The 26,254-nt window shown below is 38.5% G+C and overlaps 1 protein-coding gene across 8 annotated transcripts in view; it reads right to left on the reverse strand.

The window, feature by feature from the left end:
* The window catches only part of NALCN (sodium leak channel, non-selective), a 316,716-nt gene that overhangs the window by 14,961 nt on the left and 275,501 nt on the right, over positions 1-26,254 (reverse strand). For all 8 annotated transcript variants that reach the window (XM_053217644.1, XM_053217633.1, XM_027065180.2 and 5 more), the window contains 11 exons: positions 25,298-25,465; positions 23,517-23,621; positions 19,453-19,559; positions 13,000-13,120; positions 12,816-12,914; positions 7,129-7,222; positions 6,514-6,620; positions 6,230-6,304; positions 5,078-5,197; positions 1,537-1,605; positions 438-586 (listed from right to left, as the gene is read on the reverse strand). In XM_053217644.1, the coding sequence (XP_053073619.1) occupies positions 438-586; positions 1,537-1,605; positions 5,078-5,197; positions 6,230-6,304; positions 6,514-6,620; positions 7,129-7,222; positions 12,816-12,914; positions 13,000-13,120; positions 19,453-19,559; positions 23,517-23,621; positions 25,298-25,465 (1,214 nt within the window). The remainder of the gene's footprint in view (positions 1-437; positions 587-1,536; positions 1,606-5,077; positions 5,198-6,229; positions 6,305-6,513; positions 6,621-7,128; positions 7,223-12,815; positions 12,915-12,999; positions 13,121-19,452; positions 19,560-23,516; positions 23,622-25,297; positions 25,466-26,254) is intronic.

Here is a 26,254-nt window from a genome sequence, read left to right on the forward strand (position 1 = left end):
AAAATGCTTTTCGTATATAGTAACCATTTTGGGAGTATAGTTTCCCATGTTCTGCTTTGTTAAAAAAAAAAAAAAGAAAACCCCAAATCAGTTCAAAGTGTAATTTAAAAAAGAATATGTTGTTTTTTGGCAGTAGGTGGATAGAAATTCACCGGGAAATTACAAGTGGTTATTCCTGTGTAGTGGTAGATTTGGAATTATGGGTTCCCATTACATTTTGGTAACATTACGGAGACAAGGTTTCTAAAGTAAATGTATAGACTGTTTTTAATTAGAAAAACGTCATTTAAAATTTGGACATTTTGTTTTAGTTTCCAACTCATTGTTTCCCCTTCCTCCTGTCTTTGATAGACAAAAGTCATTCAGGTTTTTATTCCTGATTTCATGACTATAAAAGTTTGCTTGATAAATGAATAGGGAGAGAAATCCACACCAACCTGTTAATGTTCTCTCCATACTTCACAGTACCAAATAAAACAACTCCAGCAAAAGCATAACACAATAGCAGTAGGAACATTCCCACTATGATAAAGAAGCTTTTGTACATGCTGACGACCACCGTCAGGAGAAGCATCTTTAGTGTTACCTATATGGAGATGTGGGGAGACAGAAATGAATATTTAATTCACTTAGCCATGGGGAGCCTGGGAAGTAAGTAACAGGTAAGCAGGTGGCACGAGAGTGACCCTCATTTTAAAATTGCTTTGAATTAGTTCTTAATAAAGGGTATTAATCTAAATATTATTCAAAAAACATTAGAGAGAAATTCGACTTGTATTTCCAACTGTTCAGCTTTTTCAGCCAAATTAATAAAAGCCTCTCCCTAAAATTCCTTGCTTCTATTTTCTCTTCTCTTGCTCCCTGAGTCTCTATGATAAGGGCTATATATTTTTGGCCTATTCCACCAAGTAGGCTCAGGATTCTCCCACAAACAGATGTTCACAAAAACAAACCTAACCAATGGCAAAATACTAAATACCATCAAATAGCACGTATTGAATACATGAATATATGGAACGTATATGAAATAGTGTCAGTAGCGAAAAAGGAAATTACATTAAAAAATGAAAAATATATGTGGAATATATGCAATATATTCCACATGTATGCAATATATGCAATAACAAAGAATATAAAGAAATCTGGGGTCATAGAATCACGAATCTTCACTAAAGATGATTTTTCTTTCCAGTAAAGTAAGCTTATTCAGATAGAAACAATAAAAATAAAGAAATATTAAGAAAGAGCATTGGTTTTCGCTTTCATGCCTGAGATGTTGTCTTTAGTTGATGACTGAGTTAATTTAGCCAATATGAAGAAGAGATAAAAGAACAGAAATGTCAGGAGATGTATCACAAGATAACTAAGCTGCCGATTCATTTTAATATTTAATATTTGCTCATTTGGACTTAAGATGACCACCAATTTGTTAACTTCCGCCCTGAAGACCCAGATGGACAGCTGAAGTCAATCAGGCATTGCTCCTTTCTTCTGTGCATATGCAACCGTTGATAGTATCCTTTACAACGTACTCACATGCTTTCCACAGATAGAGAAAAACCGGAAGACAATCACGCAGGCGCCCATCATGTAGGTATATGCGTTCTGAAATTTAAACAGAAGACAGCCACTCGCCATGTGCACAGGAGATCTTGTTACAATTCCAGTTTTCATTTTAAGTCTTCTGTGAAGTCTACTGAGTAATTAGTTTAATAAAATGTGAAAATTCTTATAAGAAATTTATCTTTAAAAGGTGCTGAAAAGGTCACTGCCAAAACTCATGAATAAATATTAGCTATAAAATCAAATCTTAAATGAAACTTCGGTCTCTGTTTTGCTCAGCTGAATTCTGTATTTTAAAACTAAAATAAGTTTTACATAAAATAGTGACCGGCTCCTTTGAGGAGCAAGAAAAACTCAGGGTAACAGTGCAACATGAGGATGTCAAGTGAGACCAAAAATGCAGGAACCCTGGCAAAGAAGGTCTAGAGTTGGAAAAGATTGCAGGAGGTCAGCTTCCTCCTCTCAGAAGGTCTCTGGAGACTTTGGAGACCAGCCAGCCACATCGTGTAAGCTGATTGCAGAGAATGTCTGTCCAGCCCAGAAACACATCCAGCTCATTCTTCAAGTGTGCAATGGGCAGCAAGAGATGACTGGGTGCACTTTATGACTAAGAAAGCTTCATCTCGGAAACAAAGATCCCACCATCTAGAGCTGCAATAACAACTGTGGCATTAAACTGATGCCAAAGCGTGACTTTTCTCAAGGAGTCTCGCCTCGCCAAATGACAACTGTCACATATGGGCCCCCGGGAAGGGGGTCCGCTGAATATCCTTGAGGTACAAGGAAATGTATGTGTCTGCATAGAAATAGCTTAGATGGGAACAAATACTGCATCTCCCTTCACAATAGGCCACAGAGAGTGCAAAGTAGAGTGGAGGATGAGTATTTTTCCAGGACGGAAGCTTCTTGGGAAAGAACAAAAGCAGTCGGGCAGAATAGGCAAGTTAGTCTTTCCCGTGTGAGATGTCCTCTCTGGGACATCTAGGATTAGGAAGCCTGCCCTACTCTTCTTTTGGACCAAGTAGTTTTTGGCTATATTTGTCTAGGGAAAGCTAAAAACATGGACCTTGCTTCCCCTTTCTATGTTAGTTCCAGATTTGCTATAGAGGCTTTCTCACTTTGCATTCTGGAAGTGACAGCACCCCCATCCTTCACCTGGTCCTGAGAGGTCCCGTCCAGACCTTGTGCCATGTGCCCCTTGCTCCTTCTACTCCAGGCACACTATTTCCCTCCCGTAGCATTCCATCACAGGGACAGCCGCCAACATACCCTCATCCTACAGGCTGAACCCAATCGTCACTTCTGCAGGGACACTTTCCAGGACCTCTCTGACGCAGCCACCTCCCACTCGTTTGTGTCATTGCAGGAATACGTGTCTCTCCTCCATCTGCCTCACTGTGGCTGCAACTCTCATTGACTTGGGAACGTTCCATGAATGCCTACTTGTCCCAAACCACACCTGCCCTCCCAGCCTCTTGGATCATGATGAAACATTCTGGCGTAAAACTTTGAAACGAAACAAAACACAAACTTTCCAGACTGTGATGTCCATGAGAGCAATGGCTGCCTTTGTTTTGATCTGTGCATTCTTCTCAATCTCCAGCATGGTGACTTACACATCTTTGGTGCTCAAAACCACTCATTATTCGAAGAAATGGATCAGGGTGACTGAGAGCCCACCTAGGCTTGGCACAGCCCCTGATGCTGACGGTGACAGTTGTTTTAAGAACGACACTCAATACCTATCTGCCTGAGCACAGAAATTTCATACTAAAGCACACCCTTTGTGAGGTACAAATGGGTTCTCTGTTTGATGGAACTTTTCTGGCATGACTCTAACACTGGGGAGGATGGAAGAACAGATAGAAGAGAGCAGGAAAATCTGATAATATTAATTTTGGCTGGCGTTGAGGAAGACTAACAAAAAAGAGAAGGTATTGATAATGTGTTGGGGTGTTGTACTTTTTACAGTTAGAAAAATTTCACATGTTACGGGTGCCTGGGTGGCTCAGTTGGTTAAGTGTCTGACTTCGGCTCAGGTCATGATCTCATGGTTTGGGAGTTCAAGCCCTGCATTGGGCTCTGTGCTGACAGCTCAGAGCTTGGAGCCTGCTTCAGGTTCTGTGTCTCCTTCTCTCTCCACCCTCCCCCCTTGCATTATGTCTCTCTCTCTTAAAAATAAACATTAAAAAAAAAAGAAAAATTTCACATGCTATATCTTTATAATGCCCATGTAGAATGGATAGATTATGAAGTTATATCCCCAAGTTCAGAGCAGGGAGCAAAGGATCACTGAAGACAAATAACTTGATCAAGCCTGGAAAATGGTGGAGCCCAGAGCAGGGACTTCTAGAACTCCACTGTCCAGTATGGTAGCCACCAGCCACATGTGGTTACCGAACACTTGAAATGTAGTGAGTCTAGATTAGGATGTGCTGTAAATATAAAATACACATTCAATCAAAGATTTAGTACCAAAAAAAAAAGGATGTAACCTGTTTTCTTAATTTTATATTGCTGACATATTGAAATGATAGTACATTAGATATGGTAGGTTAAAATACATTATTAAATTCATGCCATCTGTTCCTTTAAAAAAAGTATTTATTTATTTTGAGAGAGAGAGAGAGCCCATGCAAGTGGTGGAGGGGCAGATAGAGAGGGAGAGAGAATCCTAAGCAGGCTCCCCACTCTCAGCACAGAGCCCAATGCAGGGCTTCATCCCATGAACTGTTGAGATCATGTCCTGAGCCAAAATCAAGGGTTGGGCGCTCAACTGACTGAACCACCCAGGCACCACAACATCTGTTCCTTTTTAATTTTTTTAATGTGGCTCCTAGGCAATTTGAAATTGCATCCGTGGTCACATTTTATTCCTATTGGACAACACGGCTCTAGATCTTAATCAGGCATACCCACGGGTGTAGGTTTTGAGCTGGACCTCAGACTAAATGGAAGTTGGAGAGGCTCAAGGCATTTTAGGCAAGCTAGCGAGAACTCAGGTATAAACACAAAGAACGATATGCTTTAGAGAAAAGGCTGCTGGATGTTTAATAGAAAATAAGGCTTCTAAAGTGCCTGAGAATCCCACTGTGAAATACTGATTATAATGTAGTCGCATTGATGCTACATTTCAATTCAAAAGACTGGGTTTGAGTTTTCTGATACCAGCTTGCATGTGAATTTAGGCAGGTCTCGTAATCTCTGTTTCCATTTTTTTTTCTCTCTCTCTCTTATTTTCATCCTTTGGGAAAATGAGAGTTAAACCAGACATTTTCAAGTTTCTCCTTCTGATTTGCACACTCTAGGAATCTGAGGGGCCAAATTTTGTTTGTGTGAAGAGTGTAGGGGAATGTGCATGCAAGCATGTCTGAGGGCCTATCACGGTCAAAGCTGGATGTAGGGAGGTTAATCAGACACCTGAGGGTAGGCTGACACAGAGTGAAATGAGACTGGAAACAGGGTTACCTGAACTGAAGTTATTAGCTAAAATAAACTTTTATTACATGCATACCAGGAGGGCAAAGTGAAGTACCACCCAGACCACGCCAAGCGATGTCACCAGCAGATCGTATCGGTTTCTTCTGCTTTGCCAGAAGCCGGCAGGCGACATTGCTATGATCTTCATTGTAACCTGGGGGAAAATAATGTAGACAGTAAATAGAGGCTGAGTGTTCAACATATATTGAAATGCGTTAACTTGAGGCACATAATTTTACATCATTTTAAATTAATGTAAAATTTTCTTTAATGTTTATTTATTTTTGAGAGAGAGAAAGAGAGAGAGAGGGGGAAAGAGAGAGGGAACGAGAACAGGGGAGGGGCAGACAGAGAGAGAGAGAGAGGGAGGGGAGAGCTGTCAGCGCAAAGCCTGACATGGGGCTTGAACTCATGAACCATGAGATCATGACCTCAGCTGAAATCAAGAGTCTGATGCTCAACTGACTAAGCCACCCAGGCACCCCATTGAGGCAAACATTTTTAGAGGATGTAGAAACCAAAGAGAGAATTTATTACTAAGAGGTGATAGATGATAGGATAGATAGATAGACAGAGATACAGATATAGATTGATCCACTATCTAAATTTTAAAGTAGGATAGGTTACAAATATGTATCTCCATGCTCTTTTCTCCTTGTTTTATGACTAGTTTTGAGAGCAAGACATTTTTCTTCCTCAAGTAAAAGACCATAGATTTTGGGAAACATCAACCAGTACAGGGTGAAATAAGAATCTGCTTGTATTTCAAAGACGATTGTGCTGGAAAGTGATATTATGTGGACTATATATTAAAATAATCTTGTCTGGGCCAATTCCCTTTGCCACCACATTGCAATTTGAGTCCCTGAATTACAGTGGTTTGTGCAGTTCGCTACAAATATTTGAACTCACATAACCAGACAGGCCAACATTCAGATACAACAATCAACAGCAGTTAGCAATTCCTGTGGTTAGAGAAATCTGAAATATAAAGTGAAATCTTTGTTCAAGTTAAGCACAACGGCCTAAAAAGGAAAATATCCTAAGAGCACGCTACCCCTCTCCCCAAAAAAGACTTCAAAAGCAATGGAACACAGAGCTGAAAGTCAGTGCTATCAAAGGAGGGCACTGTTTTACTTTACAATGTGCACCACAGCCCCCAGAGCCAGCTGGCTCATTACCGTACCTCTAGAACAAAGATGAAGGTGAAAACAACTGACATTGTTGCCAAAGGAACGGTCACTGGGTCCTCCACATCCCACTGTAAGAGAAACAGCATCCAGGTCTTTGTCCATATCCATCAGACACATAAAGACCTTCCCCTCTTTTTCTCATTTGAACACGACTATGAATTTTAATTTTTTATACTAAAGAACGTAGACTGTGAATGGATATGGCCCCTTGCAATATTCTTGGATGCACCAATGAACGAAAAAGTCCTTCTCAGAGTTTCACTGTGAAATAAAGTACCTTGACGGACAGCAGCACTGACTGGGCCAGGACAAGCAATGCAATTGTCCTCTTAAAGAACGGATGCTGGGTAATGTCATACATCTTAGCTCTAAAACCATCATTATCTGCAAAAGAAAGGTTGAGGCAAGGGCATTTCAGACATAGGTCACATTTACTTTCTTGTCTTTCATTTCCTTTAATGCTCATTTTAAAACTCATTACCTTTTTCCCCCTATAGTTCAATCTATTGTGTAGTGTTTTGCAGGAATGGCTGGTTCTGAATATTTAAGACGACGGTGCATGACGCCGTCTGTATTGGAAGGAGAACCGCATCATTCAATTTCTGTCAGTTTAATACATTTCACTCATATGTTTAAGAGCGAAGCACAAATATATTTTATTTAAAAATTCATTTTTTCATTAGGGCTTATCCTGAGAGCACTGAAGCACAGCCTTTGGGTGGCTGATTTTAATAGCCTATGGAGAGATCTGCAGTTTGGAGCCTGTTTCTATATTAACTTATGCACAACCGCCTAGTGGCCTCACGATTATTATTTTAATTGAAATCTTAGACTCCTGGGGAATCACGAACACTGGTGCCCAACATGAATAAAATCAGAGCATCTTTGATACCCGGGCGAGGTGGGAGATGAAGAGGCTGTGCTATCTTCAGTCGGCTCTTCAGATCTTCCCATCTTCTCTGATCTACAGTCAGCAGAGCTGTCCCCTTAATAAACAAAGGAAAGCAGAAAAAGGCCTTATGTCGTCTACTCCACACCAAGGTCATTGCAAATGGGGTGGTGGTGATACCAACAGGACTAATTTGGGAGTATATGATAAAGATATTCTTCAAACACCATGGTGGTTCGATAGACGTGGTCACAATTCTCAAATTTGGTCTTTAGAGGGGTCCCAAAAAGGGTGGCCACAAGCCTCAGAGAAGATCCAGCAGCCTTCAACTGGTATCTTCGAACATGTATAAATTTCAGGTTTGGGAACATCTAAAGAAGGTTCCCTACACAATCAAATTTTCAAAAAGGGATACCCACTCTAATAGTGGTTAGTTTCCCTTCATTTTGTGGGGAAGGCTGCAGTAAAATTGTAGCTTGTCAATCTGATTGTGTCTTTAAAAAAAATCATTCTGCTATACACTTTCGCAAAACTTTTTATTTATTCTGAGAGAGACAGAAGGTGAGTGAGGGAGGGGAAGAGACGGAGTGGGAGAGAGACAATCCCAAGCAGATGCCACGTTGTCAGCACAGAGCCCAACACGGGGCTTAATCTCACAAATTGTGAGATCATGACCTGAGCCGAGATCAGGAACCAGACACTCAACTGACTAGGCCACCCAGGTGCCTCAATTGCAAAACTATTTTTAAGCAGTATGAAATCACAGAATTTGAATCTTTAAGTATTAATGCTGTGACAAATGGCTGAGTGAGATCAGATATTCTTTACCATATATATATGAGTACTTTATTAAAATGCATATAAATATATTACATGACATTTCATGTATTTATACATGAAATTATTTGTATATGTATAATGTATACAAATTATACATTATTTATACACTAATTTATAAAAGCAGAAATGTATACATTATTTATACGCTAATTTATAAAGGCAGAAATATAGTTTAAGAAACTGAACCCCCACCCCACTCCCATTCTTCCCTTCTTTCTACAGAGCTGAAGACTGTCCTTTAAGGATGTGTCCTCCCCACTGCTTTCAGACTTTTGCTGTTTGTGTATATATCAATACATAAGAACATATTTGTTTTGAATTTTAAAAAGTGATATAAATGGTATTCAATATGGGCTTCTTAATGCAGTTAGTTTTTATCTTCATTGAACACTATGTCTTGCATACCACTAGACACCAGATCTAATTGGTTTAACTGCTCATAGAGTATCCCACTGTACAAATATATCAGAAGTTATTTGCTTTAGGTTTATGTAGTATAAAAATGCTGCAATAAGTACATGTCTACAGTCTCATGGTGAATACCTACGAGATTTCCTTAATAGCAAATCTCTAGGAGAGGAATTGCTGGGGTTTAGGAATTTACACATCTTTATGTTTACCAGATATTGTGAAGTTGGTGTCCAAAGAGAAACAACCAAGGAAATTCGCTGCTAGCCATCTCCAAGTGTTCCAATGTCCTAATATTCTTGCCAGTACTTGATATTGTTAGATATTTTAATTTGGCCATGATGGGTGGGAAATGTGTCCACTTTAGTTTTAATATCAATGAGATGAAATGTTTTTTATATGAGTAAATAGGGGTGATGATTCTTGTATCTTCCTATGTGAATTGCCTGTTCATATTCTTTGCTCATTTTTGTATTTGGATATTTACTTTTAGAGGTTTTATAGAAATTCTTAATATATTCTGGGTATTAATCTTCTGTCAGTTATGTGAATTGTAAATATTTTCTCTTAGTCTTAGCTTGCTTTCTAAAAAAATTTTTTTTGCCTTATCAAGTCTCTTATGTCTCAGAAACTTTTTATTTTAATGTAATCTAATCTGTAAATTTCTCTCTTTATGAATTCCACTTTATGGTTAAAGTCAAGAAATCCGCAACTCCTCCAGGGTCAAAAATAAATTCTACAAGGTTGAAAATGGCTTTTCACAGCTAGGTCTTTCATCCTTCTGGAATTCATTTCTGAGTATGCTGTGAGGTAGAAATCTCTGTTTAATTTCTTATATCTAGACAATGACCCCAGCACCTCTTATTGATGGTCTCACCCCCTCCACTGATTTGTCATGCTACTTCTCCTTTATATATACCTGGTCTTCCTGGGGCTTTTAGCTCTGTTCTAAATCTAACTTTCTATCTCTGTAACATTACCCATCCTGTTTGACTCACCATAGCTTGTTTACTTTCCTTTTCCATACTTTTGTTCATGCTTAGCCTTGAGAGAGGTTTGTCAATTTATTTTTTTTTAAAGAATAAGCTTTTGTCATTCTTGAATCTTTTATAATATCTTTGTTTTCTATATCATTAATTTCTGTCCTTATCTTTTTTACTTTCTTCCATTTTACTTTGTTGATCTTATTATAATTTATTGATTTGGACATCTGACATATTACTAATTAATCTTTGAATTTTCTTGAACATACACTTAAAGTTACAAATTTCTCTAATTGATTTATCTATATTTTGTGAGCTTTTATATGTGATTTTTATAAATGATTTATCTAAATATCTTAAGAGTTTCTATTCTAATTTCTTCTGTTACTCATAAATTATTTAGAATGTTGTCTTAATATTTCCAACATCTGAGGAATCTTTTGTTATCTTTTTTTATTATTGTAGAGAATATGTTCTGTACATTACCAATATTTTGGTAACTATTTTTTATGACCTTTGGGCAGTACATTTTATACTTGAAAATTGCTGGACTCTGGGTTATTCATATGTCTAGTAGATCAAATGTTTGTATTGTGCCAAATCTCATATTTTCTTTTTTTTCTGATTTATGAGTTTCTTAGGGATATATGTTAATATCTTTCACTATAATTTTGGACTTGCTGGCTTTTTAAAATAATTTGGTTAATTTTTGCTTCATATTATTTTAGGGTTCAGGAGTTCTATACTTTGTTGGTAATTCATTTCTTCTGCAATTATCTAATTACACTGTTTATTCCTAATAATGATATTTGTTTTCAACTAATTTTTCTGATATTGATATTGCTAAACCATTTTTCTTACTATCTGCAAACAAATATTTTGGGTTCTCTGGGTGCTGGAGATATTGATATTATTTCTTTATTATACAAAACAAAATATTTTAGAAAGTTGAGCTCTGAAATGAGCCAAAAGAATAATAAGCGTGGTGGTATCATCTGATCATTAATATCAGAAAACCTCTGGAAGTTTATTATTGTGACATTAAGTTTATTAATCAAACTGTTATCTCATAATTGAGAAATTAAATATATATATATTACTAGTATAAACTTTGAACTTTTTTAAACAAGGTTCCATTTTCCAGGGAAGACATAAATTTGCATAATTCAGAATTGTGCAAATGTTGCCCCCAAAGCTTGCCTTATCTCCCGTATCTTTATATTTCCCTATTGCCTATATATTTGGAAATCTATTTACATACTTTTGGGTTTGACCATTAGAATGTGAGCTCCATGAGGGCAGAAATCTTTATGTGTTTAGTGTTTAGTTTGTGTGTTTAGTTTTTATGTTCCCAGGTCTGGCCCCAGTTAAGTTCTCAAAGAAATCTGTTGAATGACTAAATAATAAATCAATAAATGCTGTTATACATCAGCTCATGTGCTACCACCTGAAAAGCTTACTGGGAAAAAAAAATCCCTCCTAAATGGTTCATATAACTCACAAATTTGCATTATCAATTAAATAATCAAGTTTGTCATGTTTTCTTCTACTTTTCCTCTTTCTGTAAGCACCCAGCACCCACTTGAGCTTAAGTCCGTGTTCCCCTTCTCAAGGCCAAGATGCTTCTTTCTTCCCTCAGCACATTAATACAACCAGTACTGTGAGTAGACCTCCTGATACTCGTCTTACTTCAGCCAGGCCTCCAAACTCAAGAGCTGCAATTGATTATATATTTGTCTCTGGTTGCTGAACATTTTATGTTGCTGCATTTATGTCGCTGATTTGTGAGCTGCCATAGGACCTGATTCTCCTGAAATCAGGTGTCTGCTCAGAGGACCTAAGCTCTCTACTTGGCTGACTGGCTTCTGCTCTTGTTCAGGAATCTCCGTTGTCTGCTCCAGTGCCAAGGCTCAATGGCATCTGAAGAGACCCATCTTCCTCCTTCTGCTTGGTATCAAATTGAACACACTTTAGGGCTTAGAGACACTCATTTATGAATGTGTTATAGTAAAATAGGGGGCTGGGCAATATGATCTCTCTCTATCCTTTCTTATTCTAAAATCCCATGTTTCTGTGGGTTGGAGTAGTGTTGGGGCCCAAAGTGGAGATTTTTAAGCCACACCCTTTGAAAGCCCGCACCAAATAACATCCTCATTAGGCACACATCAATGGTGGCCATCAACTGGGTAGCTGGAACCACACATGCAGAGCCTGGGGAGTGGAGGTGTGTGTGAATGATACAGTCCCATGTGCAGCTGCCCTAGCCAGTGGGCTCGGATGTGCTTGCATGCGATCCTGTCCTGGTCATGAATCACAGGAGTGTCATACCTAGCTTTAATTCAGTGCAGAGTGACATTTTTATATTCTCGGAAGAATTTCAGACTCTGCAGAGTGGGCACCACTTCTGAATTGTGACCCCATTTTCTACACCTTAAAAGCCCCAGACAAGTCATGTCACCTCCGTAAGCTCTGTGTTTTCTTCCACTGTGCATTTCAGAGTTGTGGGAACTTAAAATGGCATATGTAAACCTTAGTATGTAGTAAGTGCTCAAAAGCTGTATCCACCAGGGTACCTGGGTTAAATGTCTGACTTTGGCTCAGGTCATGATCTCACGGTTCGTGAGTTTGAGCCCACCATCAAGCTCTGTGCTGACAGTTCGGAGCCTGGAGCCTGCTTTGGATTCTGTGTCTCCCTCTCTCTCTGCCCCTTCCCCCACTTGCGTTCTGTCTCTCTCTCTCAAAAATAAAAAAACATAAAAAATTTTTTAAAAAGCTGTATGCACTTCAATTATGATTCCAGAAGACAGATCCTTACATACTAGAGTGCACATCAGCCATGGACAGAAGCACGACATAGAATGTTCTCTCCCAAACTCACTCTTTGACAGGAAACCACACTTGCTGTTTTCCCATTCGGGAGCTCTTATAGTGATTGTTAGAGTTGCTCTGAACTCAGCATGCTTCCCGAGTTCATAAAGTATGTAAAGTTTTTATATGAAATTAGAAAATCTTCTTTATATTCAATGAATTAGGATTTAACATTTCTACTGCACCCCAGCCCCATCAAAATTCTGAGTTCACCTATAGCGTTACAAAGAAGCATCCAATTTACATTGTGTGAAAGTAATATTACCTGCAATCAGTGCACAGTTAGTTCAGCTATTGTATCTTAATAACTTGCTGCACATCCTTTCAATTTGAACAATAGGAGATGTGCCTTTCAGTTGTCAGCGAATTAATGACACCATCACCAAAAGGGGAAATTTCGCGAGAGAACTGTGCTCTTAAATAATGTGCCTGAAAGGCAGCGATGAGGTAGCTTGTAAAATAGTTATAGAGATTATTTACACCAGTCACATTATGGTTTAATGCGACTTCATGCCGTGTGAGAAAAAGAGAGCTCAAAGCAAGTGGCTAGAAAAGAATAAACCTTGCGGTATTCAAACCAAGAATTCTTACCTTGTTTTCATTGAAATTAGCAATAACTACTCCCACAAAAAGGGTCAGTCCAATCATGCAACCCAGGAATACAAACACATGAATGTAGATCCCGTGCATCTGTATAAATGAAAAATACGGTTATTCATCAAAGCAAATGAGAGCAGCTGTTGACACATTCAAAGGATTCCGTGTGCTTGCTTACCGGCCCCACACGATGAATAATAACATCCCTCACTTCCACCCAGCCTTTCAGGGACAGAACTTCAAACAATGCCAGCATGGCATTTCCCACATTGTCAAAATTAAAATTCCGAGGATTTGCCCTGCAAGTCAGAAAGAAGAATGTTCTGTGAAATTCCGATGAGAAGCACCCTGAGGCAAATATCTGTAGTTCTTTCCAATCTTGGGTGCGGGGTGTACTTAGCATTTGGAAGGCGGGCTAGCTGGCATTCATTTGCTAAATCAGAAAAGTGCATGAATATGTTATTATTTCTTAAAATTTAATTAATTATTAGGTAATCATGGGTGTTCTTAACGAACAACAAAACACAACAATTCAAGTTCTGGCTCTAGAGGTTCCTTGACGTTTCTGGCTCGTCCTGATTATATGGAGGGCTGGAAGTATGCTTTCTGGTTATAAACTGCATAGCATATTCTCACAAAGGGGCGCTGGAGTTTGGATATGAATTTTGCAATAGTTTTAAAATTGAAAACTTCTCTAAAGGATAAATTACAATTCCTGATGTTAATATAGCAAGTATAAAAAGAGTAGAATCTAGCCACTTTCTTTAATTCTGTGACATCATGGGAACATCACTTTGTAAAGTAGTGATGCATTTGGAAGTCCCTGAGCGGCCAGAGGTGTTTGCTGGTAGTCTACATGTTTCCAGATCATTTTCTCCCAGTTGGATTTTTTTTTTCTCTCACTAACTCTGGGTGTTCTCAACAGAGACTTCTTGTAGACCCCAACATTGCAGTATGCTGTCTACATCCACACTTGATTGCTGGTATTTAAAACACTTTGGCTCCACTATTATTTTTTGTTTGTTTGTTTTTGTTTTTTTTTTTGAGGGGGCATATTGCATTTTTTTGTTTTTTACTAACATGTTTTTACTTTTTTCTTCCCATGAAAGAAAGTGATTTTTTTTTAATATATTACATCTCCCTTAGTCATTATGGGTCTTGTCTAACATTTTTCTTGTCCATAGAAGATTTCACTGTTTTCCTTTTTCCTCTTATTAGACTATTTAAAATAATTACAAGACCTAGACAACTACACACTACAAAGTCATGACTATCACTGTATTTCCTGAGTTTGATGGAGAATTGGTCCCAGGACTACTAAAAAATGTGGGCCTATAGAAGCATAGCCAAATTATATTTTGATCATTTTTTTTCCTATTAGCTCATTTATCAAAATTTAACCTTCACAGAAGGTGATACTCTGGAGAAAATCTGGGTTAGTATTTTTCTACACCTTTTTTTTTTAAAGTAGGCTTCGTGTACAGCACAGAGCCCAATGCGGGACTTGAACTCATGACCCTGAGATGAAGACCTGAGCTGAGATCTAGAGTCGCCCACTTAACCAACTGAGCCACTCAGGTGCCCCTCTACCACCATATATATATATATATATATGTATATATACATATATATATATATAATTTTAACATCATAGAAACAATCATGCAATACACCTTTATAAGTTTTCTTTTTTAAAGCATTAAATAGATGGGGATCTAATAAGAAACCATACAACTAAACTGACTTGCTCCTAAGGTTTAAGGATGATTGGTAGAAACGTTTTCCACATAGTGCAAAAGCCCCACTCAGAAATTCCTATTTTGGGGTTCTGATTTATATTTTTTACATATGAAAGTATAAGCATATTCTCTTGGATTTTTCCACCATTTCTTCCTTTGGGGTTTCAATTAAATTTAATATATTTTACAGCAGACAGAAGCTGTAAGGATTCTGCAGATGCCACAGTTTTCTTGAATAAGGATTTTTTTTAAGCTAAGCAGGCCAGCTCTCGGATCCGATGTTGAACTTTCTTACCCATCCATTTTCTTTATGTAAAAGTGCTTTTTTAGCTGAATATGCAGCATCCCAAAGTACTTTCATGTTCCACATCCTTTAGAAGTTAGAATATGTTAAAAATACACTTTTAGGCTAAACCAAGAAAAATAAAATGGAGACTCATAGACTTAAATAGTTGGAAGAGTACATCACATTAAAAAAATAAGTATCAGTTTTAATCATCTAAGATGTTCATGCTATGTTCATGCTACTAAAATTGGAAAGTTTTAAACTTTACCTATAACTACAGAGGACTTCAATAAATCCCAAGCCTAATCCATTGTTGTAATTTTCCTGTCACCCTTCCTTGATCTGGAAGCCTGTATATAATATATAATCATATATATATAATATAATATAATATAATATAATATATAACAATATATGTATATAATGTTGTATATAATCTTTTCCAGTTAATTAAAAAATTTTAAAAATATCATAATCTTGTCCATCCAATTGAGAAAACTAAGACATTGGTTCTAATCTTACAGTTTTGTTAATCTTCTACCTCCCCGTGAAAAGTGCCCCAAGGTCCCAAGATTGTGATAAGGAGGGTTGCTCCTTTGGGAAGAAGGAGCCCCCAGGAGGAGAGGAGCTCAGCCTGAGCCCTTGGATGTAGAAATACGGGGGGCAACACTATCCAAAACGGCCCTTCCAAGATGCTGGAAGTAGTCATGTTTCTGTTAAACTTACAAAAGTGAGATAGATTTATATTCTTCTCCTTAAAGAGCATATTCAAATTGTTTGAGCTGTAGACTCAACAAAAATCTGATCTTCTGCCTAGAATGTATCACACTATAATTTAAAATTACCTAGAAGTCAACTCCAGGTAAGCTTCCAGTGAGCTAAGGGGCTTATTTATGTAGCATCAAAGCCTTTAGCAAATCATATTACATTATTTGTAATATTATCTCCTGTTCTTTATTACATTTCAAGCTCCTAGGGATTGGGGGCCATAGCTTGTCCCCAGTAATAGCGTAATGTCTGGAGAATAGTAAGCACTCAATGAATATATCTATTGAAACTGAATACTTTTTTTTGATATCTCTTATGCATCCCATTTTCCTATGTCCCAGACCTCTGCTTAAAACAAAACACACAATATTTGTAATATATATATTTTATACTTTTTACCAAGGTAATTTTTATCTCATCAAGTCTGAGTGATTCAGAAGAAGGTGAATGTACTCATCTGAACAGAGAATATGGAAGCCTGACTATCGCCTGAATTAGGTAGTGCATATTTATAGCCTTCCTAATTATAATTATCAAAGCATTCCCTAATGCCAGTTCTCCAGATATGTTATTTTCTTAATCATAAATTTGCCAATATAAAACTATAACATCTTGGCTGCTAACTCTTGATGAGCTTACTAACAAAGGAAAATGTAAAAATTATCATAGTTATAGGGGGTGTTTATTTGACAAAAGATTTTTATTTTACCAAAACTAACCCAAGTCATGGTATTCTGGACAAATGGACAAGCATTATTGTTATTGTGTTCAAGTGATGCCCCCCTATCAGCTTATGCTTTTAAAGTGCCATTGAACTTGAAACCCCAAATAATAACTTACATGAAACATTGCATTTCAGTTAATTTGGATTTTTATGGAACAAGCTGAATGTCAGAGGGTACAACTGGCAACAGGTTTACTTTTCTCCCAACACTGCCTTCCAGTGGGTTCTAGCTCCCTTCCTGACATCTTGGAGATCCCAAAGCTTTTTTGTCACTTTCAGTTATATGAGTCTCATTCTGAAAAGTCCACTTTGTTCTACATCAAACCCTTGTTCCCATAACCCATTTAAGGACCCTATCCTCAGCCTCTCAGCCTGACCCATGGTTTGAGGAGGGAAGAAGAGGGCTGACCACTCTGTTCCCTCCTCCTCTTCAGGCCACCATCTGATTCTTAACAAGATGGCAGTGGGATGCAGTTGGACGTAGAGAAATGAGGTTAAATTCCACATATCTCACACTGCTGGCTACTGTTGCTCTGGTCATAGCAACTATTCTTTCATGGAACCCACTGCCTGCCACGTTCCTAGTTTCCGTACACTTGATACTTTAATGTCTGTCCTCTATGCATGTGTTGGACACATTTTGCTCTGGACAACCTGACAAAATGCCTGAATCACCCTGCCTTGGCCTCTTGCCTCTCTCATCACTCTCCCACCTCCTTGGAAGAGTCCTTTTTAGGGCTTGCTTTTCTTTTTTTCAAAAAAAAATTTAATGTTTATTTACCTTTGGAGAGAGAGACTGAGCGCAAGTGGGGGAGGGGCAGAGAGAGAGAGAGAGAGAGAAACACACAGAATCTAAAGCAGGGTCCAGGCTCTGAGCTGTCAGCACAGAGTTCAATGCCAGGCTTGAACTCATGAACCGTGAGATCGTGACCTGAGCTGAAGTTGGACACTTACCCGACTGAGCCACCCAGGAGCCCCTAGGGCTTGCTTTTCAAATGCAGACCAACCAACCCAGAGCCTACAGCCCCAAGTACCTCCTTTATCAGGTTTCCACCCTTTGGGCCACTATCCACCTGCCCTGATCACCAGGTAGCAGACCACTAGGGAGAGCCCTGTGTCTCAGAGTCCATTGAAGTTACTCAACTAGCTAATCCTAAGCCTGCTTGCCCTGACTCACCCATTCCAACTCAAGAAAACCACAATAAAGGCTCTGGTCCACAGTTCCCTTTTTCCCTCTGCCTCATGACTGACCCTGGGGCTTCCCTGTGTGGCCTCCTGTGGTGTGGTTTGCCCCATATGGAACTATGAGTAACAAACCAGCTCTTCAATGACAATTGTCCTTCGATCTGTTGACTTTATTATACCTCAAATTTTCTATTAATACACTAGATTCTGAAACATCCTCCAGCACGAGGGTGCCCCATTGTGTCATTCCTGCTGAGAGTAGTCTTCAGATGACTCTCAGTTCCCATTCCTGGAAACATCCCCACAGCCTCTCCAATAGGAGCACCCCCCTCCAGCACATAGCCCTTTGGAACAGAGTTCCATCACGATGGCTCAGATCACTGGCCCGAGGCAGTGATGATTTGGAGCCTCCAACACTGATAACTCCCCTGTCAGATGGTGAAGAGCGCTTGCCTACATGAGTGTCTCTTCTTGCCTCATCAATCTCTGATATCACGCAGTCCCCATGGGGACTCACTCAGCTGGGGAGACAAGCACCCTTGACCTCTTCCCATAGTAAAGCAGGAGCGACCACAGCACCGTCTACTGAATTCACTCAATTTCACGATGCTGTCTCTGAGTATATAGTGTTTTCTTTTCCTGGAGCTGGGTGATGGAGGTGGATAATCTTTTAGGAAGTTCAGCTGGGACTGGCAATGTTGCTTTCTTTGGAATATAATGAAATTTTATCTCTTAGTGACCTCAGCTTTGAAGCTTTTGCCAAAATTGCATAACAGCAGGAAAAAAAAAACCTATTTGATGTCTTGATATAAATAAATTATTTATGGTATAATAATGCGTTTTCACCTCACAAAAAATAAACTTTTTATGTTTCTTTCATATTTTATTTTAATATAAATTAGACTTCTTTTATAGTTAGCACTGGGATAAGGATATCTTTGTGTGTTATGTACTTCCTGCTCCAGCTGAAGCCACACAGTCAAATTCATCTTTTTTTTTTTCATAATTCTTTGGTATTGAAAAAAATAAAAACCCAGTATAAGTTGTACTGAATTGTTTTTAAAAGTGAATTTCACAACAGTGAAATGCCAAAGCTGGTAGCAATGGGTCCTAAGGGTGCAACTGGGTGAAATGCAATTTCTTTTAAAGAATTTTGACATTTCCTAGAAAACATCAATTGTGACAAAAGCAGAGTCTTTGCTGTGGTTCACTTGTTATTCTAAGAGGTAAAATGAAAAAAAAAAAAGAAAACAGATGACTATTTAAAAGGACAAATGAAGTTAATAGGACACTTAGTTCATCAATGAAGCCCACTGAGAGATTTCATTCATCGCCATTAGTAAAATGGATGAAAAAGAAGGTACTAGGCACTTCTAGCTTTGATGTAAGTGCTTTGAAAACTCATTTTCAGGAAAAATGAATTTTAAAGAGAAAGTTAGATATAATCATTTGTGTTACTGATTACTCCTTTCCGGCGTTTCAATAATGGAAATCCTTCCATGTAAATGCGTTTTAAAATTGAAACAGCTTTCTGATTTGGGCTTCTATACAACTGTTATGAGGATATCAGATTCTCCCTTAAAGATATAAACTCAGGACGAGTTTGGTTTTAATTTGATAGAAAATCTTTGTCTTTTAAGCCTCACTAATTTTTAATGCCATGCGAATCGAGTTACATACTTCAAAGTATTAGAAAAATAGAGGGGTGATAATCCATTAGTTACATGAAACAACATGGGACTCAGTGTACCACTTGCTCTCTCATTTACTGTATTTTTGCATCCTGTTGTAATTCAGGGCTTTGCCTTGTATTATTTAAAATCATTTTAGCACCTCTGGCAAAATTACTTTTCATGCCAAATTTTATTGATTTAAAACCTTATACTGATAAATATCACATTCTTCAGGATCTTTTTCTGAAATGCTTACCAAACACGGGGCACCCAAAATCCAGGCTTTTTCTCTCCAGGTCTTAATTTTAAATTTAAGTTCTTGGACACGCTTACGTTAATTCTGAATATGCCGTTACAATCCTCCTAAAATAGAAGAAAACAGGTCAGGGGGAGCCTGGTTGGAAAATGAACTCCAAAAAGATAAAAGATAAGAAAGCACATTTTAACCTAGAATAACAGGTTTTTTAAAAAATATTTATTTACTTATTTTTGAGAGAGAGAGAGCAAGACAGCATTTGCACATAAGCAGGGAATGGGCAGAGAGAGGGGAGAGACAGAGTCCCAAGCAGGCTCCACGCTGTCCGCAAAGAGCCTGGTGAGTGGTCCCTCCCACAAACCATGAGATGATGACCTAAGCCAAAATCAAGAGTCAGAAGCTTAACCGACTGAGCCACCTAGGCACCCTGAATAACAGAGGTTTTTATGTGATAACAGTGATGTGGGCAGCTATCCAGCAAACAGGGACAAGGACTGCAGAGATGAGTGGTAAAAGTTCATGCTAGAAACATTTGCAAGTAGGCAAAGGATCTGAACAGATATTCCTTCAAGGAAGACATACAAATGGCCAATGAGAACATGAAAAGATGATCAGTGTCATTATTCAGCCAGAAAATGCAAGTCAAAACCATGATGGGATAACACGTGCCATCCACTAAGAAGGCTATCATCAAAAATCAAATAAACTTTGACGAGGTTGTGCAGAAATTGGAATCCTCCTACTAGAACCCTTACACACTGCTGCTGTGAGTGGAAAATGCTACAGCCACTTTGGAAAACAGGTCCTCAAACAATCAAACAAAGAATTACTTGAGGACCCAGAAATTCCACCCCTAGGTATTTATCCAAGAGAAATGAACACAGATATCTACATGAAACTTGTACATGAATGTTTATGTCATTATTATTGTAAATAGCATTAATTATAATAGCCAAAAGGTGGAAATGATCCAAATGTTCATAGTGGATGAATAAATTACATCAATAAAATATGGTGTATCCATGCAATGGAATATTTTTCAGTCCTACAAAGGAATGAAGCACTGACCTACGCTACAACATGGATGAACCTCGAAAACATTATGCTAAATTAAAGAAGTCAGCCACTAATGATCACATGTTAGATGATTCCATTCATATGAGTCAAAAACAAGGAACTCTATAAGGCAGAAAGTAGTTTTGTGGTTGTTTTGCGATGGGGGTGTCAGGAGTATAAGGGTGAAACTTAAAAGATAATGTTTCTTTTTGAAGTGATAAAAATGCTCTAAGCCTGGGGCACCTGGATGGCTCAGTCAGTTGAGCATCCAACTCTTGATTTCAGCTCAGGTCATGATCTCACGTTTCATGGGATCAAGCCCCACATCAGGCTCCACTGCTTGGGATTCTCTTTCCCTCTCTCTCTCTCCCTCTCTCCCTGCCCCTCCCCCATTTGTGCTCTCTGTCTCTCTCTCTCTCTCAAAATAAATAAACATTTAAAAAAATGTTCTAAGCCTGACAATTGTAAAACTCTGGTTATGCTAAAAACTATTGAATTGTACACTCCGAGTGGGTGAATTGTGCAGTATGTGAATTATATCTCCAATAACATTGTTTTTAAAAGACTTTAAAACTAAAACATGAGTAAGAAGATTTTCACTCATTTTCTGTCTTTATTCTTCTTTTTGTTTTATCTTTGTTTCTTTGCCTGTGATTGTCATGTTTTGAACCTAAACCCCTTTCCTGGGTATAATGTGTATACACTTGGGATATATCAACGGAACTTCAAAGTCTAACCTAGTTAAAGTCACCTTCAACCTTCAGCCTTGCGTCCTCCCAGCTTCCCGGTTTCTGTCCATGGGCCAGCACCTTGTCGGCCCCCAGCATCAAGATGCAGAATTGTCTATGGCTTTCCCCATCCCGCTTGGGCCTCATCTCCATTCTTATTTCCACTAGTTTAGTGAATACCAATATTACTTCTCTTTGGATTGCCAGTAAAATTCCTTAGAATAAAAAGCCTTCTTACACCAATGATATCCCTTTAACTTAAAAAGCGTGGATAAACTTACCTACAATAACCCAAAGATAAACACAGTTGACATTTTGGCATTTATATTTCCAGTTTTTTTTCCTATGCATATATGTGATCGTACAGTTTTTACTCTTCCATATCCCACTTTATCAGTTAAAATATATTGCAGTTAAGTTCTCATAGTAACCCTACACATTCATCTGCAACATTATTTCTGTTGGCTGTGCTGTGGTGTATCAAATAGAGGCCCCATGATATATTTGGCCTCTTGGCCTCTTCCAGTTTGTCTTTCTGAGCCCATGGGAGCCCAGCTTTGAGTGGGTGAGGCTGTCTGACATCCGGTGAAAAGGAAGGAATTTGGGGCCATGCTGCCTTGACATGAATCTTAGCTTCCCCATTTATTTTAGGGTGACCTTGGACAAGTTCTTTATCCTCTTTGTACTTCTATCCTTAGCCAGGTCTGGGTATGAGCAGAGAGTGTAAAATCACAATGCTCTTAAGCCGTTATTAATATACTGAGTCCTGCAAAATTCCTCGTAGGTTTCATCTTGAAATGTTGTTGTCATCTTTTCGGCCTCTATTCAGTGGGAATCTAAACTAACCTTCTTGGCTTACCTGAGCTTGTGGATTAACGCATCAGTTCTTTATTACCTCCTTCGTTAGCTAATTTGATACATCATGACCTATATGCCATGTTCCTTGTTATGTTTTCTCAGGTTTATCGAAGTTCTGGAACGTCTGGAGACACAGGTGGTGTCTCTTCTGCTCTGCCACTTACTGAAATCCTCACTATTAACATAATTGATAATGTACTTTGATTGGGCAAAGATGCATTTTATAACCATCAGAGAATGAATAAATTTACAGTCAGTAGCTCTGAAAATGTAGAAATTTTCATACTGATGTAAAATCTGTATTAGATAGCCATATTTGTTGGAAACATAGAAATAGGTATTATAGTTCAGCTGTATTAGGCGTTTTGAGTATGTGCATCTTAATGGACTTAAGGCATTATTTTACCTGGATGAAAGAGGAAATGCTTTCGCTGTTTGTACGTTAGCAGTACTTGGATCACTTCATGAATCTACTTGAATATAGGGCAGAATCCTAAGGGAAGGCACACTGGATAGTGTAGCAGTGATGGCTGATTGTAACCACACTCATCCTGTTTTTCTGCAGGACACATCACTGAGCCGCCTGTTGCATTCTCCCACCTGCCTCGGGAGGCCAAGCTCTTGCTGGTGAAATGTGTGTTGAAGTGAGGTGTGCTGCTTTTGGCCCTGACCATAACCCTCAGGCATGGAGGGAGTTCTGTGCTCTTCTCTGCCAGCTGAACAGAGAAGACATTGAAGACAGCAAAGGGTGGACACACAAAGAAGGAAGACAAAAGGAACTTGAGGCTCTGACAGGTCATTCAGAGGAGAGCTGTCCACCTTATTCAAGATGCAATGTATTCACTCCATTATGTTCAGCAAATGAAACCCTGGGGTCACCCAGGAGCTGGCCTCCACTTACTAACACTGACTGAAGAAAGATAAGGCAAAGGGCAGTAGCGGAAGAAGCAAGCTTGGGTCTTTGTTAGCTGTCTTATTGGGGAAGATTCTGGACTTCCCAATGAAGAGAATGATGGAGTGAGAAGTAATGAACAGTGGTATGACAGTTAAACTTTGCCTCTTGTCCTTTCTGGGGGGCTGTTTGCTGATATGTGACAGGATTAAGTTAGGGAAGCCCAAAGGGAGAGTGTCCGAGCCTCACAGCTACAAGCATCTGGAATCGTGAGTGGCTATTCCAAAGGTGTCAACAGAGGTTCCACATTGGAACAACAGAAGACAATAGAATAATCTGGAATGTGCTTTTAATCCCACAAACCTGTGCTAGCCAGAAGAAACAGACTGCCTCCTTTAAGCAGAAGGGGTTGGTGGAGAGAGAATTCTGAGTCTTACGTGGGGGTTATCAACGTAGTGTCAGCACATGTTTACCAAGGGGTGGTGAACTACTCAATTTTTTCTCCCAAAAGAAAGAAAGCAGTAACTTACCCTTCTAATAATGTTAGGATCATTGCACTTTGCCAGTTTTCCCGCAAAAAGCTGAACTCCAAAGCTTGCAAAAACAAGCATTAATGTCAGCAAAAGAATGGAGACCTGAAAAAAAAAATTGGTGAGACATCATATCTCCTGGTAAAAAATTAAACAGTAGGCTTGATTTGAACAGTGATAGGGACACAACTTTTTGGAGAACGTGGTATGAAATTCTTGGTCTTTTCATGATATTATTTAACTTCTCCACCACAGGTCATTCAATTAGCCTTGCTGAAATGTTAAAAGGAGGGAATTAACAACAGGTTTTGGATTTTCAGAATAAAAACATATGACTTTCATGTAGGAAAATGGGCTAAGGTATTTTTGATATGGCTTGGGGTTTTCTGATTTTGAAATCTACATTAGTGGAACAAAAGAAAAATGTTTAAATAATTATATTTCCCCTATTTTCTCAAAATGAATTCCTCTCCTTATAAGCAGAGCATAAATTAGAGAGAGAGAGGTTTTGCTTTCTTGTAAGCAATGAGGGCACACAAAAGTGCTATACACAGAGGATTGAGATCATGGAGTCCTAAGAAGTAAGTCTGTTAATTGGTGCTCCCTCTGCTGGATGGTGCCTTGGTCTCAGCACAGAAAAGTGGCAAAGAGTAAAACACTGAACAAACCACTGATCTGTGTTGGTTGAATAATCTAAACATATATCTTCAATATACTAAAATTCTACAAAAACATCATCAGGAGAAAGGCACAAATAAATTCTCTGCTAAATTCTATCAGGGCTCCACGATGCATATACATCAGCTGTCAGGTGATGACATCCTTTTTTCCTTCATTTCCAGCTGTGTGAAAGCCACCATGTTATGGCTTTAGCACAAAGAAAATGTGAGATTTCAAATATGTCTTTTAAAAATATCAACAACTCTATGCCTATGGAAACATCGCAACCTGTCTTTAAAATACCTTAGAATCAACTGTAACTACAATTGTTCTCTCCCCATAGGTGTGTTTCTAGAAAGCACGATGTAAAATAAGCTTATGTAAATTAATTCAGGATTTCCATGCATGAGCAGAACTCATCAATAATAAAAAGAACCCTTTGATCACTCCTTTGTAAGGCACAGATCCTTCTGTAACAGATTGCGAGCAATGAGCCTCCTACTCATTGCTTTTCTGCAGCCCAGCTCTTCTAAGGCCCTAAATCAGTGCTCAACTAACAACGTTTTCCCCTTCGATCACATTTTTAGTATTATTACTGTATCCTGAAGTTACTTAAAGTGGGGTATACTTGTATGTTACTTTTTTTTTAAGTTGTTTTATGTTAACACTCCAAAGATCAGAGACAGCGTCTACACTGTCAGAAACTAGGGACATACAAAATGAAATAATAAGCCCAAATCTATTAACTGCTAATATTTGTGCAGTAGGTGGTGTTGAATCTCACCTTTAATTTCTAGATAAGGAAACTGAAACTCAGAATAAAATTAGGGTCACGAGTTAAGAATGGAAGTATTAGCAAATTCTACCTCTGGGATTCTTGCTTTCATTATACTTTTACTAAAAACGTTCATTGAATAAGTTATATCAAGAAAATATACTGACCAGTCAGAGCATCCATGGGTAAAGTTTCTGACTGTGTGTTGTGTTTTGTTAGTGCCTTTCTTGTCCTCTGGCAATGAATAAGATTGTACTTACCCTTGGCAAGGGAGGGTGTCCCCTCATTCACTACATTACAGCGTGGGGCTGTGTGAGTGGGAGGCAAAAGGGTAAATGTAACACACCAAGAAAATTTCCTTGAAGCCGCTGAAAAGTTCTCGAACAACTTTCCTCATCTGGGGCACCAGTTTGAATATCCGCAGAGGTCTCAGGCACCGAAGAACCATTAAAAGTTGAGCTCCTGATTCAGCAGGCACATTTTGAGGCATCCAACAAAGAAATATCAAACTCACCTGGGAGGGGAAAATAATCCCTAGAATTAATCCCTAGAATTAATATCTTTCACTACCTACACTTTCTGAGAGCCAAGTGCATACAACTTTCCTTGAGCAGAGATTCCACATAGCATGTAGGACAAGCTTTCACTACATATATATGCAATCTCTTAACTCTGATCTCTCAACCCAATATCGACCTGTTAGTGGCCCCACAGGAAAGTCATTAGCTGTACACAGAAATGAAAAGCGGGTGTCCACACTGTGGGTGCATGTACCCCAGTGCATTCTGCACCTTATTTTAACTTACACATGGGAGGCTCAGATTGAAATTCCTTTGATCAAGGATACTAAACTTCATGCTTGACCTGATTCTCACTATTTTACTGATGATCTAAAGATACTACATGTTAACGGTCACAATTCTCCTTGTTATGTTGGAAAAGACATTGATTTTATGCCTTCTTGGACATACAGAAAAAATGAAATTTCTTTGAGTTCCCTTCCTATGGTTTCCCAATTTAGTTTAACTGAACAGTTGAATGGTCATCTTGTCTAGGCAGATATTTTGTGTATAGGAATTGAAAGAAATTGGAATTGAAAGTGTCCAATCATACTCACATTAGGTTGCTTTTAGCAATGAGGAGCTCATCAATCAATTATATGGTGTAGATTTTTTTTCCTTATGGGAGCCACAAGATTGCAGGGTGTGAATGAGATTTATTAGCCCCTATTAATGTATGTCTTACATGTGTATTAATGTGGTTGATGTATGTGAACCATATCCATGGACATTTTTAATGCTTT

Source organism: Acinonyx jubatus, chromosome A1, assembly GCF_027475565.1.
Source record: "Acinonyx jubatus isolate Ajub_Pintada_27869175 chromosome A1, VMU_Ajub_asm_v1.0, whole genome shotgun sequence".
In the NCBI taxonomy this organism is placed as follows: Eukaryota; Metazoa; Chordata; class Mammalia; order Carnivora; family Felidae; genus Acinonyx; species Acinonyx jubatus.